General features: G+C 39.1%; 1 protein-coding gene across 1 annotated transcript in view; it reads right to left on the reverse strand.

Moving 5' to 3' along the window:
• Window positions 1-14,903, reverse strand: part of cdkal1 (CDK5 regulatory subunit associated protein 1-like 1) — a 259,308-nt gene that overhangs the window by 59,808 nt on the left and 184,597 nt on the right. Inside the window, exon 11 of the mRNA XM_028471816.1 lies at window positions 2,509-2,571. Coding sequence (XP_028327617.1) covers window positions 2,509-2,571 — 63 coding nt within the window. The remainder of the gene's footprint in view (window positions 1-2,508; window positions 2,572-14,903) is intronic.

A 14,903-nucleotide genomic window follows, 5' to 3' on the forward strand; every position in this document is an offset into this window, starting at 1 on the left:
CTTCTCTCAGATATATGTATTCTTTCTCTTTTATCTCAGTCTTGCACATGCATGGATGCATTAGTAAACACATAATATCCATACATAAACCGTAAGCTGAAAGGCCAGACACCCGAGGGAATCTAATGTAAGATGAGGGACATTATCAGACTTCATTTATTTCTATCTAACGGCTATATGGGCTTAACACAAGCTGATTTGCTTTAGCAGTTCTATGCTTTGCACATGGACAAGGACAGGCGGAGCAGTGGTTGATCTGGGAGGGAGAATGCTTGACATTAGATTTGTTATCATTAAATCATATCTCACGGGTATCTAGGTTTGTAATGTTAGGGAATTTATTTGCACATCCACACAATCTATGGAAATCGAACATGACCAGCAGTAACGTGTCTGCGAGCTGAGCTGCTTGGATGATTTACAAAAAAGCGATGACATATTGGACATATTTGCGTATGAAGGGTGAAGATAGCATGTAATAGAAAATAAATAACTCAGACTCATTTTATCTCTAAATACAGCAAATTTGTCGAGTCTATCAGTAAGTGACATTTTACCCCACAGGCGAGTGAAGGCATTAGACTGTAGTATTCAATCTGACATATCAGGGGGATTGTCATTTCAGAAATTATTGAAAATGTGCAACTTTTGACAAAGTTGCATATAAACAATGTGATTTTTTAGTGTGGACAGATATACATAAATTAGTTATAACAAAAAAATAAAAAAACACCAAACAGTTTACAGTATATATGCTATCCCAGTGGTTCTCAAACTTTTTTGGCTCGAGAACCCAAGTACTCCCTTTGTCCGGCTACAACATTGTCCTCAGAATACCAGTAATAGTAATACATTTTTTAATATAATATAATTTTGTAAATAAGTGGAATTAAACAGTATTTATCACAGACGTTCCCAACCTTTTGTGGACCGTGACCCCATTTTGATCTAAAAACTTTCAGGTGGCCTCAAAGAGATTTTTTTCTTCTAGAATTAGTTTTTATTCATGTTTGTTTTACTGTACTACAAACACAGAGTTGCCAGGATTGGTAACAAGTAGCGCCAGCTCACATATAGTTGTAGTAAAACAAGGCTTTTCATCTGCAATAATCTCTGCAACCATATCAGACCAAAGTGGGGGTGGAAGAGCTTTTTTCTGCAATCATGTCCTCTTCCCTGATAGACTCACTTCTATTGTTTCAAAACATAACATGCTGATCCATGTCCATTAACTTCTGTTACACAGCATCGTCCTCAAGCGCCCTTTTACTTTGAAAAAGGCAACTTCCGGTTGCATCATTTGAAAAACCGGCAATTTTTTTGCTTCTGTCGTTCAACATTGGATTTTTTGTTTGAGAAATGGAAAATGAAGATCAACCGGTTTTTAAAGTTTTGTTTATAAATGTCTTAAATTTCCTTTTTTTTTAATTTTAAAATGAAAATCAAATAACCAATTGTTTTTTAGTTTTTAATATCCAATCTTGAACATAATTTAACAACCAAAACATACAGAAAGTTTAATGTAATTACATCAAAGAACCTTTAAAGTGTAACTTCAAAAGGAACAATATTTTTGTCATAAGAAACCTTTCAATGTTTTCTGTGTTCCATAACACATCAAATATTATGAAGCAAAGACATGTTGGTTAACTTTGCTCATTTCTAATTCTGCTTGTGTTAACTGTGTTTCCTACTTAATTAAGTGAATGTGTGTTTTATGTATGCTATTATTAGTTTGTTATTGTGTGTGTGTGTGTGTGTGTGTGTGTGTGTGTGTGTGTGTGTGTGTGTGTGTGTGTGTGTGTGTGTGTGTGTGTGTGTGTGTGCGTGTGCGTGTGCGTGTGCGTGCGCGTGCGAGTGTGTGAGTGTGTGTGCATGTGCGTGCGTGAGAGGCAAACTTGAACATCTGGGGCGTTGAGAAACGTGATCTCGCGAATCCTTTTGATTTGTGTATAAACTTAGACAAATAGTTCAAAGTGAAACGTGAGCAGAAAGAAAGAAACTTGTTGGAAATTAAGCCCACAGGTATGAATTTGTGTCACACCTGCAAGGAAGGTTTCAATCACTAAATCCACTCCTCAGCTGCACACCGCCAACTTCCTTTTTCACAGTTTTGTAGTGACAGCTGCTGTCAGATTTGGTAAGACATCTTTACGAGTGTACACAACAGTCTTACTCACGACAACAACACAAGGGTCTCGTCACTAAGCATGGTGTGAAAGGTTTGGTCTGCTATCAGATGCTAACCTAACAACACAGCATACTGTACACACAAAAGCGGCTGATTTGCCTCATCACTGACTCTCCAGTCGGTTCTCCTACATTGTGCAATCAGAAACAAACACTTGAGCTGTCCTTAAGGAGAGGATAACTGAAAAGAGGTGCCCATCCAAGGGAAACAATACACTTACAACTATAAATGAAATGTGGTAGTCTGACCTTTAAGGTCAACTTGGAGGAGCGTTTGGATTCAAAGGTAAATAAAAAAAAAACGCTTAAAACGCTTACCTTGTGGTCATAAGGATTGTAAGAGTGGAAGAGTTGAGAGAGTTCCTTTGTCCTTTGCTTCTTCTATAGTAGGAAACAAAAAGCACAAAACAAGAGGCAGGTTTAATTATTTATGTCATCAACATTCAGCTTTAAAGTTCACCGAGTTTGGGAGCACAAGTATGAACCCCTTTGTGATTAAAGACTTCTCACTACATGATTTATGATAAATGGACTTGATTTAGGCCGGAGGTCACCAACATGGTGTCCACGGACACAAGGAAGCCCGCATGGACCACAAGAAATCTCCTCAGGCCTGTCCCAACAGGAGCACTAGTAACCAATGAGTTTTGTCCAAATCTGATTCACTTGCAAGGGTTCAAACTCGCAAAGATAAATACAGGTGATAGATGTAGTCAGAGCCTTAGTAGAGTTAGATACTGCTGCACATGATATGGTTTTGTATCAAATTAAACATCTTTAAATGTTTATTTTTATTGAATAATTGAGGAAAATTTAAGTGTTGCAGATATATAAATAAGATGCAGATTGTGGAAAGATGTGTTTTTTTTGTTTTTTTAAAAAAAGGGATTTTTATAAATTATTACAAAATTGGACATATGTAATAATTTTTACGATTAGTTAAAAAGTTGTTCGTAAAATAGGAACCATGATTTCCTATGAAATGTAATAAAGTAAACAATTGCATAAATTAAGAAAAAGAAGCGGAACATTTCCTACCTTTTTAAGTTACTGCTAGCTTTCCTTATAATCTTACTCTTTAATTAAAGTGAAACCATGAAAATGTTGTATTGAAGAAGCATTTATCAAACTGGTAGCCCTTCGGATTATTCAGTTCATTGTGTAACTCACAGTTTCAGAAAGATTGGTGACCCCTGATTTAGGCTATAGCACTCTTTATGAATGAAGTAGTCCCAAAGCGCTTTACAATATTAGCCACATTTACACTAGCATTCACACACCAATGAGACAGACCTGCTGTGCAAGGCGATAGCCCACAATCTGAGGCAACTTATTGTTCAGTGTCTTGCCAAAGATTTTGACAACATTTTAGCCAAAGATAAACTATATGACATGGAAGATTCCATAAAATTTTGAAGGTGATCCAGATCAATATAAGATTTTGAATCAGTTCCAGAAAGCAAAAAACCCTTATCACTCACCATTTTTGAAATTTAGAAAACTCATATCTCAGTTCGTAATAGACAGAACTTTTTTGACAAAGTTATGTCGGGTTGATTCCTCGATTACCTCATAGAGTTTCATCCATATTGGATCTAGACTGTGAATTTAATTGTGATATTTCAAAAAAGAAAATGGGAGTGCCCACTGCCCATACATTTGAACCTACTGTATCTTTATTAATAGGGATATACATTTAAAGTGTGAATTATAATTGTACCATGGACAGGATCACTGATCCATATAAATGCCAATGTCTGACAAAGAGGATTTTTGGTGCTTGTGCTCTCCGAGTGCTCTTTTTTGTTATAATTTATCTCAAATCTTTCAACTTTGCCAGCGTAAGAATTAAGTGTATAAAATTACTGGGAGGAAAATATTAGTTTGTTGATTGTTAAGTATGCTGAGTTCAGTTAATACCAATGAAACCTCAAAGAAGACTCTAATTTTGATTTTATTTTTCTTACTATATTTATAACAATTTAAAAACATCACGACTTCACAATCATTTTCACAAATATTAGGCAAAATACCCACAGGACGAGCTGGAGGAAGTGGCCGGGGAGAGGGAAGTCTGGGCCTCCCTACTGAGGATGCTGCCCCCGCGACCCGGAAACGGCTAAGCGGGAGAAGATGGATGGATGGATGGATACCCACTTGGAAAAATTAAGAATTTTAAAGACTTGTCTAGACAGAAATCACTATCTTACTGATTTTGAATGAATGGCTAACGACATCAAATTCATAATCTAAGATAACATTACTTGACATTTAATAATTAATTTCACTCATTGGGCAGAAATTTCATTGGGCAAACATTTCATCACTGACCATCGCTTCCCTCATATCTACTTAGCTGTGATTAAACAAATCACCATGGCTATCAACTATGCCCACAGAAATTCATTAAAGCTATGCAATGAACAGTGAATTTATTTGTTCACCAGCTGTGGCAAGAAAATATTTCTCATTTAGTCACTTTATTCCCCGTCTGCGTGCGGCCTTAACCTTGCATGTCCTTAATCCTTAATGAGATGCAGAAGCGTGAGACATGACTGTTTGATGTGTGGCAGTTGTTAATGCAATCAGTTACATGAAGCTGATGCAGTTACAGAGTGTGCTAATTAGCACGCTGATTAGGCCATGTCTGGCTAAAGGGAAAGGATGGATGTATATACACTGTAGCTAAGGGGAGTGTGCATTCATTGTTATTCTCCATCTTCTTGCTTCTCTCGCTCTCTGGCTTTTTCCACTGACAGGATATACATAGCTGGATTTAATGTCCTCGGGCCAGATCTTTACGTGCTGAAAAGATAACTTAAGTTGTTCTGATATCTTATAGGAGATTCATTATAGCTGGACAGACATCTGTTTCCTGGGTAGGCAATGCTAGATTGATACAAAGAATATGGAAGAAAAACATAATAAGAATAACATTGGTGGACTGAAATGGGCCTTGTTTAAAAATTGAACAAAGGAGTGATGAGAATAAAAAAAATTGCTTTTTTTTTTCTTCAAAAGTTCCTTCTTCCATCACTGCACACTGCCTGCTGCTCTAATCTCCATTCCTTCCATGTAAGCATCTCTTGACTTTTCTTCTTACCCTGTGGTAAATTTCACCACATCTCTTACTTATCCTCTCTTCACTCAAGGCTCATCTGATCCATACTCTCCTGTAATCATTGGCCCTGTCCTTCCACCATACTCTCGCTCTTGTTTTCACCTGCTTCTCTCTCCTCTCCTGCCAAAGGGCTCTCTGGAATCTCCAAATCCTCTTTTCTCTCATTTTCTCTGCCATTCCACATATCTCCTGCCCCCCCGACACACGCACACACCTCCTCTCCCCCTCTGCCTCGCTCCTCGTGTTTTTTCCACCAAGAGAAGACTCATACTAATCAGTCAGGCTCCTCTCTCTCAGCAATCCTCCTCTTTACAAGTCTGTCTGACCACAGTTTCCCGCCCTTTCTCGCTCTCTCTTTGCCTGGAGCACCTTGGGTGAGAGCAATGCTCTCATCATTGCTCCTCAACAACATTCTCCTTCCTCCTGCCATCCCTTTATCACTTTGACCACCTCTCCGTATTCAACTTGAACACAACTTGCGCGTGTGTGCCTGCATGCACGAATGGTGTTTCTAAGACAGAAGTAAACGCAGGTGAGAATTTCTCTACCTTCAATTTGCACATAGCTTTAAAAGACCACAAACATGCATAACACAACCACAAGTTTTTATACCTGCTACTCTAGGATCCCTTATATGGCAGCTTTATCCCAAATAAGTAGATATGTAAATTGGTGAGTAGAGTTTTATTTAATGCTAAAAAAAAAAATGTATTGATTACACATGCTGCCCGCACTGAAACATGAGGCTAATAGTGAAGTAGGACTACAATTTATTAGAAAACAAACTTATATTTTGCTCAATCTCTCTTATTAACATACAACCAGAGTTGTAAAGAATACTGACATACCCTAATGAAGTAAAAGTACTATTGGTTGATTGAAATTATCCTCAAGTACAAGTACGAGTAAGTCATACATAAAATACAGAAGTACAAGTAAAAAGTAGCTCATTAAATAGTGCTCAAAGTAAAAGTCATTGGTTAATTTGGTAATAAATGTTGCCATGGTTTCCTTGCATACAGTAAACATCTTATGTATAAACTTAAAAAGGTAGAGACCAAATCTTGCACAATTGGAACTTAATTTATTTTCCCACAAAGGCATCTGTATAAAATAAAAGGTTTGTTAAAATGTACAATTCTTTTTAAAATAAAATAACACCAATGAATTCAATTCAAAATAATAAAAAAATAAAAAAAATATCAGGCTCTAAGTATAGCTACATTTATGAACTCTAAAACATTGCCAAGCCAAAGGGGACATGTGGGTGACAACATACTATGTAGAAACCCCAACATGAACACAAGAAAGTGGCTGGGCGTTGATCAGAAATGGCGCGACTAAAAACATATGGATTATGTTCAATGTAGAGACCATGAAATTGGAATAAAAACTCAAAAAAGTACAAGTACCAATAAAAGCAACTCAATTACAGCAACGTGAGTACTTGTAATCCATTACTTTTACCTCTGTATACAACCCAACACTTTTTACCCACATACAATCTGTAAAGGTAACAGAGTACCAGAGTACCGGTACTATTCTTTACACATTTTCAAACGTCACAGGCTCAAATAGACAAGCTAACCTTGAACCAGTTTCTTTTAAATCCATCAATCCATCTGCACTTTACCAAGCACTGCTAGGAGCTGAAGCCCATCCCAGCAGACAAAAGGTGAAAGACAGGGTTCACCATGGACACGTCACCAGTCCATCAAGAGGCTAACACATAGTGACAGACAATCACCTACACACATTCACACCAATGGCTGCTTTGGAGTCACCAATTAACCTAACACACAGTCATGGGAGTATGTGAGGGAGCCAGAGTACAAGTGGAAAAACCCTTAAAGGCAAACGGAGGCCAAACAAACTCCATTTAATTAGCAAGAACTTCTTCCAACTCATGCAACTATGTAATACAAATAAATCACTGACTTAACTGTCAGAGTCAGAGAGAGAAGTTTCTCACTTTAAAGTTTCACATTATTTACAGTTATTACTTTGTATCTACCATTACCTTAAAGGTGGGTTAGAGTCAAGTATTTAGCTCTGACAGTTAAGGTTAAGACAATGACCTGTAGTATGTACAATATGTCACTGCATGTCCAGAAGGAGATAGCTAATACACTAAGTATCAACATATGCGTCGTAAAGTTAATCTTGCATGTCGTCTGTGTTGAGCTTGTGACAAACTAACAACTCATATGTACCCGTTGTAAGCATTTGTGCATGTGTGTGGTGCACCTGTCATCATTGTGATGATGAACAATGGCTGTTATCGTGATGTCCATCTGTTGTTGTTGCCAGAGACGGATGCTGCATGTAAAGTGAAGTGACATTACATGGATGTAGAACCCTCCTAACACACACACACACACGCACGTGCACGCACACACACACACACCAAGTAATAAAAGTACTCAAAGGTCTCTGGGTGCAAGATTTCACACCATCTAAGAAAAGTTGCATTACATTAAAAATGAATAATATTTTTGTGCATTATTGATGTTTTTGTCGTCTCAAAAAAGGCATCATTAGATGCTTAAAGATTTCTTAACACAATAAAAAAATAGGGGTGTCCCGATCCGATATCGGACATCGGTCCGATATTAGTCTGAAAACGAATATCAGATATCAGATTCAAATTTCGGGATTTTTTTATTTTTGTTTTATTTATTTTATTTAATTGTAGAATACTGTAGATACTATGTTAAAGGTTAAAAATTATGTAACCAACCTACTGTTGCTGACTATTGTCCTTTGTTTGAGAAACATCACTTGATCAAGCCTTTTCTAACATTCCACACTACAAAATAAGTAATTATCTAATGTTATACCAGTCAGCGACGTTTGAGATATTTCAAATGCTCTCCACTGTTCCCACCATCTTGCCTGGACCCAGGAAGCTCTGCTGGTGTCAGCTGGTGTAGTGCTGAGCAATTCCTGGGCATGTATGGCAAATGGGAGCCGGGATTTGAGGCGCTTGCACTGCGGTCTCTCAGTGAAGGTCTTGTGGAGGAGATGGGATTCACTCATCTGTGCCTTCCGAGCAAGAGCCAGCATAGCTCCTTCTCGTCTGACCTCAGCTGGAGCGATTCCAGCTAGGACAGGTAGTTGGTGGGTTGGGGTAGCTCGTACGCATCCAGAGACCGAGTGTAGAGCATCGTTGAGGGCAGCGTCAAGTTTCTTTTTACATGGGTGCTGCGGCATTAGCATGGCCACAGTACTCAGCAGCAGTAAAGATCAGGGCCTCAGGGAAAATGTGCAGTGTCCTAGTTGTGGCTACTGATGTGGTACCAGCTAGCAGGTGTATAAGTGCGGTACGGGCGGTTGTCTGTGCCTTGGTACTGTCCAGGTGTTTTTGAATGACAGTGTTTGGAGAATCATTGCAGCAATGGGGCCTCACAGACAGTGACCGCTGTGAATGTACAGACTGTTGACCACATCTTGACCAGCGGCCCCAAACACCGGCCACCAAATGGTGACCTAGACCTAATAAACCTGGACGACGAGATGCTGGAATGGCTTGCTGAAACAGAGCTGAGGATCTGAAGACATACGCAAGAAGAGGAAGATATATTTCAATGTGCTGCCACTGAACTCGGTTTTACATGGAGATCAACATTTCCAACTTGGAAATGCCAAATTCAGAATGGCCTTGAATGGAGCATTATGTGTTTCCCAGTCAGCTCACTTCTTGATTGGCTACGTTCTGTTCCACGTCACAAATCACAAAGTCAGGAGTCTGGAGTCACCGACTTTCCCTTTACACATCAGGATTTTTGGTCGTAAATATCAAAAAAGTTTATTATTTACAATTGTCAGCCTTAACAAGTCTCAGAACCAATTATCAAAACAAATTCACTCGTAACACACCTGAGATTACAGAATAATCTTATAGCACATAAAATAAACTAGAGTTTGATGTCCTTGGTCAGGAAGACCAAGGACTCCATCAGTTACAGAACTGCTGGTTTTTACTGCAACTATATCTATCACTGAACACCGATGACGTTTCAATCTTTTCACCCCGTGGTCCGTCTCAACCTCTGACGAGAAGATGCTTTAATGCTCAGATACACTGAAATTGTTGCACATCGCAGACATGTTGGCCCATATCCAGACAGGCTCATGCTGGCCACAGTTTTTGCTCACATCATCACAACATCCTGTTTCAGCCGGGTTGTTTCAGTGATAAAATGTTTTTTTGTGGCAGAATATTTGGTACATCACTACTAAACATGTTAAATCTGTTTTTTTAGTGAGTTTCTTTAAACATCAACACATGCCTGTCCCTCCCTAATGCTTTAAATATGCAATGATGTTTTATGTTTTTCTAGTTTTACTCACGCTGCTGCCTGTTATTCAGCTCTTGGTAAAAGGTGTGAAGACTTGAATTTTGCGTTTACAATGGCCAAAACGTAGCGGACATTCCGGGGAAAGAAAGCCGACAGCGGTTAAAAGGATCTGTGTGTGCGTGCATGTGTGTGTTGTTCACATGCCTTAGCTAGCTGTGTGGCAAGGTAACTGTGCTCTTGCCCATACGTCGTGTGCCTTTGGCTCTGCAGCATGTGCCCGATTGTCTTTCCCTAATGACAGACAGATGTTGATGCTACAGAGCACAAGTGTCACATTACTTCTATGATGGAGGAACCTCGGGCGTGATCTGTGCGCTGTTGTGGCTTAACACCTCCTAAAGCATTACCCTGAAAGTGACCATAGTGCTGTTTGTGACCCAATTTTATCTACGAAAGGTCACTAAAGAATACATTAGGTAAACAAGTTGATTTGTCACAACAACATTAACCAGTTTAGTGTCTTTATCACTAAAACAATGTTACTTCAAGTTTTTAAATCTAGATTTTTAGTTTTTCTTTTCATTTACAAAAGTCTTTTGTATTTCTTTTTATAATCATAGGCCCAAAGTTTCAGACATGTTTCACAATAAATGTTTATAAATCAAAAACATACACATTTTTGGACATTGCAAGGTTTATAAGTATCCTACTGAATTACATAATTATATTACAATTTAGGTACAATTATTTTGGTTCTTAATGTTATATGGCTCTCCTTTCTTTCTATTTATTTATTTTTCAAAATTAGGCCCTATGTTCCCACAGCCCCATGTTCCCACATTTCCAAGATATTTTTCAAAATTGGACCATATGTTCCTACAATTTTCGCATCTCTACCCCTGGTAGTTAGCGGTTCGCCAATCAATCCCGCGACTGGCGATTTGAAGGAGAGAGCTAGTTTCTAAAGTCTTTTGAGCTCAACACCGCTATTCCAAAATGGGGTTGCTGTAGAGTGATGAACCCTCATACCAAAATTAAACTCACTTCCATAAGTTAGTGAAATTTACTAAGACACAGCGCACATTTAACTTTATATACTTCTTTAATGAACAGTACACATTCAAACAACCTAAATAAATTTCACTATTTATGCAGTTCACTTAAAACTGGAAAGGCAAGTGTGGTGACTGTGTCCTTTGAAGACTGAACAATAATAATTAGCAAAAAACTAAAAAAAGCTGCACTGTTTTCTCAAAACTGTGAAAAGGCTCTAGTGCATTTTACCTTTTATGTTCCAGGAACAGGCAATCTGCAAGTAACGTCCTTTGAGATGAATTCAAGAACAAAAAAATAAGAAGCTCTAGTAACGATAAGGAGCTTCACTTTAACAAAGGATGTGTCAAAATGATGCCAGGGAACAGCTCTAAACAGCCGCCACGACACAGTGGCTGATAGTGCTCCAGTAGGACTCAACATTTCGATTGCCATCGTCATACTGTCCCTTCTGTCAGACCAGTGTGGTCTCTAAGGGCGACCGTGGCTCAGGTGGTAGAGGGTCGTCCTCTGATCGAGAGGTTGGGGGTTCGATCCCAGTACCTGACTATGTGTCGAAGTGTCCTTGGGCAAGACACTGAACCCTAAGTTGCTCCCAGTGGTCGACTAGCGCCTTGCATGGCAGTCCTGTCCCATTGGCGTGTGAATGTGAGAGTGATTGGGTGAATGAGCTGATGTGTAAAGCGCTTTGAGACTGCTTCAGTGTGGGGATAAAGCGCTATATAAAATCAAGTCCATTTACCATTTACCATTCTAAGATCCTCCACTTGCGTCGCCGTCGTGAGGGTGCATTGCCTTTCTCTGTCAGCATCTGGCGGTCTTTCAGGTGACGGATGAATAGCCACAGAGAGTGATGGCGCATTTGCACTGTATCATTCATCGTCCGGTGGTAAGCTAGAATTAAACAATTATAGAAATAATTGAGCTCTGCTCATCATGGAACCCAATCACTCTGATAACTGGATCGTCATTCTCTTCATTCAGCAGGTGTGTGTACACCTTTGCTCTGCAGTTCTGGCACCAGCAACGCCAATTAATCTTTTCCCTTTTTGTTTCATGCCGGAGGAAATGGAAGTTCTGAACAACTAAAACCTTTCCGCCACAGTTTCCAGGGATTAAGCTTCAATGAAAAACAGCCATTTTGAGCAAACACTGTGGACCAGGGGGTCGGTCCTGTCTGCTATAGCCTCATGTAAATGAGAGGCCAAATGTGGAAATATCTGCGTTTTCCGTAGTCTTAGAAATGTGAGACACGTGAGAACATAGGGCCTAACTTTAAAAAATATCTTAGAAATGTTAGGAGTGTGGGACCAATGGGTTGTGGGAACATAGGGCTGACCCCAACATAGGGCTGTGGGAACATAGGGCCTAATTTCCAAAAATTTCAGCAAAAAAATAAATCCTAAAAAATGTGGGAACATAGGGCTGTGGGACCAATGGGTTGTGGGAACATAGGGCTGTAGACAGCTTTAAGGAGTCACCTTAAGGCCTCAGTCCAGCCACTGAGGATTAAATTAATACATAAAAGTAGCGTACACACAAAAAAAAGAGACATTGTTGTAATGTGTTAAATCCACTAAAATGTAATGTTTTCCCACCGTTAAGGCAGGCCGTCTGCTCATTAATCAAATGCAGGTGCGCCAAGCACCCAGGCAACAACTTAACCATTAACTCAACCCTTATACCGGTTAGACTGCCTTTAACCAAGTGCTATTATCTCCCTTAATGTGTGTGTGCGTGTGTGTGTGTGTGTAAAAGTTTCGTCTCCAATGAAGGCGGAGAGTGTAGAAACCATGTGTTTGTCTTTCTGAGTGTGTGTGTGCGTGTGTGTGTGTGTGTGTGTGTGTGCGCGTGTGTGTGTGTGTGTGTGTGTGTGTGTGTGTGACCAGGCGTAGATAAATGATAGTGAAGTAAGAAGATGGAGCTACTAGTGGCGGGCCAGCTGTTCCGCTCTGACAGCTGCTGCACTGGTGCCTCGTGGGTAATGGAGTTTTTAACCAATTACAACCTGGGGAAATTAAAAACACTGTCCCACATGAACAGCTAATCTCCTCCTCGATCACTTTTCTCCCCTTTTTTTCCCTCCTGCAGCTGCTCGTTCTCAACTCATCCCGACCAAATGATCCACCCACACACACGCGCACACACGCACACACATCTCTACTCACAAAGTCCATTTATCAAGGCTCAGTTCTCGTCACCTGGGGATGATTATGGAGATCCGAGCTAATAACACTCGCATTCTTTTATTCTCAACATGCTTCCTTCCCTCCATCCCTGTGGTCTTCCTTTCTTTCTATCCACCTGAATACTAGCATATCAAGCTTTTGTCTTCATAGATAATTTATTAAACAAGGTAATAGGCTGGACCAAGAGATTCCAGGAAACACCTGGCCCTCATTGAATGTGGACTTTCTCCGACCCTGGGTTTTGTCTGCCTCACTTAGCGGTTCACGGACAGTGGATGTATGCGGTGCGTCTGTGCGTATCATCCTAATTAAATTGAATTTTCAGATGATCAGTAAACTGGTAAACAAAGTTAATATGAAATGATGTGTAGTGCATTAACCGAGAGTAAACAAACTGCAAATTCAACTTGAACCACTGCAAAAAACTTGGTAAGTTCAATTTATTGCTATTTTTAATCTTGTAAACTTTAGTGAAACAACATGTTATGTTTACAACTAGGCGTGACACGACATAACATTTTCACTTACGATAACATACCGATATTGCATCATTGTTTATTGGCTGATGTCTAATAATATGACCCTCTTTTTTTTTTTTTTGCTGATATGAAACCGAAATTTAATATCAATATCAGTTTGATCGATCGGAGACTGAAAACAAAGGCGTACAGTATTTTAAGCGGTGGTGATTACAAAACCATTTTCAATTATTAACAATTATCAATTCCATTTTCAATTCATGCTGATTATTGTTCTTCAAATTAACATTAATCAGCTGAAGAATTTCTTTGCTTCTCTTTAGAGTAACACCACACAGCCCCTTCAATATTGTATATGAAATATCCAAATTAGGAGGACTCGCCTTGTTTCTATTACAATATGAAAAATGTAAATGCCGGTAATCTATACCGGTTTATGTGTTGAAGTGTCCTTGGGCAAGACACTGAACTCCCAAGTTGCTCCCAGTGGTTAACTAGCGCCTTGCATGGCATGAGTGGGAATGAGCTGATATGTAAAGCAGACCTCTGTCTGTGAAAGATGCTATATAAATAAACACTTCGCTTACAATATTATACCCATATTGCATCCTTGCTTATTGGCTGATATCTAATAATATGACCCTTTTTTTTTTTGCTGATATCAAACTGATATTCGATATTAATATTTGTTTGGTACACACTTATTTGCAACTATAATATTTAGAATATTGCTGGTTGAACACTCCAACACTGGATTGATGCTACAGTACAAATAACTGTTGTGTCTATGTCACAGTCTGATCATGCTTTCACAAAAAAATCTAATCTTACAAATAAAAAAATCTCATTAAGCGTCCACATTCCTGAAAAAGCTCCACACTGAACATGTTTGTGGGTCTCTAACCCATTTTAACTGTTTTTTTCTTCCACTTTCTTCCCTCCCTTCATCCTATTCTTTCTTTTTAACATCCCTCTTCTTCATCTCAGGACTCCACTCCTCCATCCCTCCTGTGGCGTTTCAACACAGTTGTGTTCCAGACAAACCATCTGGTGCACTTTATTAATGACTGACCCAACATGGCTTTGAGACGTCACCTCGCCGCTACCACTCACTGCGTGTGTTTGTGTGCACGTGTAAAAACAGTTGCATGTTGATTGATGAAGCAATGGTGTGTGCAGTTTAAACCACTGAAGCAGGTGCACTGCTTACATGCACCCTAACATATCTTTCAGACATCCTTGCTAACCTTTTACTTTTTCGAGCCCCGATACGCACACTTTATGTCTCACTGAAACAAAATAGTCGATAAATATTAGTATTAGACCAACAAAATCAACATGATTTAAAGTGAGGGGGATTTATGTGCAGCAAAACATCTTTTTTTTTGACTAATTTGAATCAGATTTCAGTAAACGCTAGATTTATTCAGTGGTTTCGCAAGAAGCAAATGCGTTTTATAAAACATGTCAACATGTTGTTTTAGCAATAAATCAGCGCAACATTTAAAACTATTTTGTGGAATGAAATCTTAAGACATTTCAGGTGAAATCAAATGATGAAAACTACTGT

This window comes from Gouania willdenowi, chromosome 16, assembly GCF_900634775.1.
Source record: "Gouania willdenowi chromosome 16, fGouWil2.1, whole genome shotgun sequence".
Taxonomy (NCBI): Eukaryota; Metazoa; Chordata; class Actinopteri; order Blenniiformes; family Gobiesocidae; genus Gouania; species Gouania willdenowi.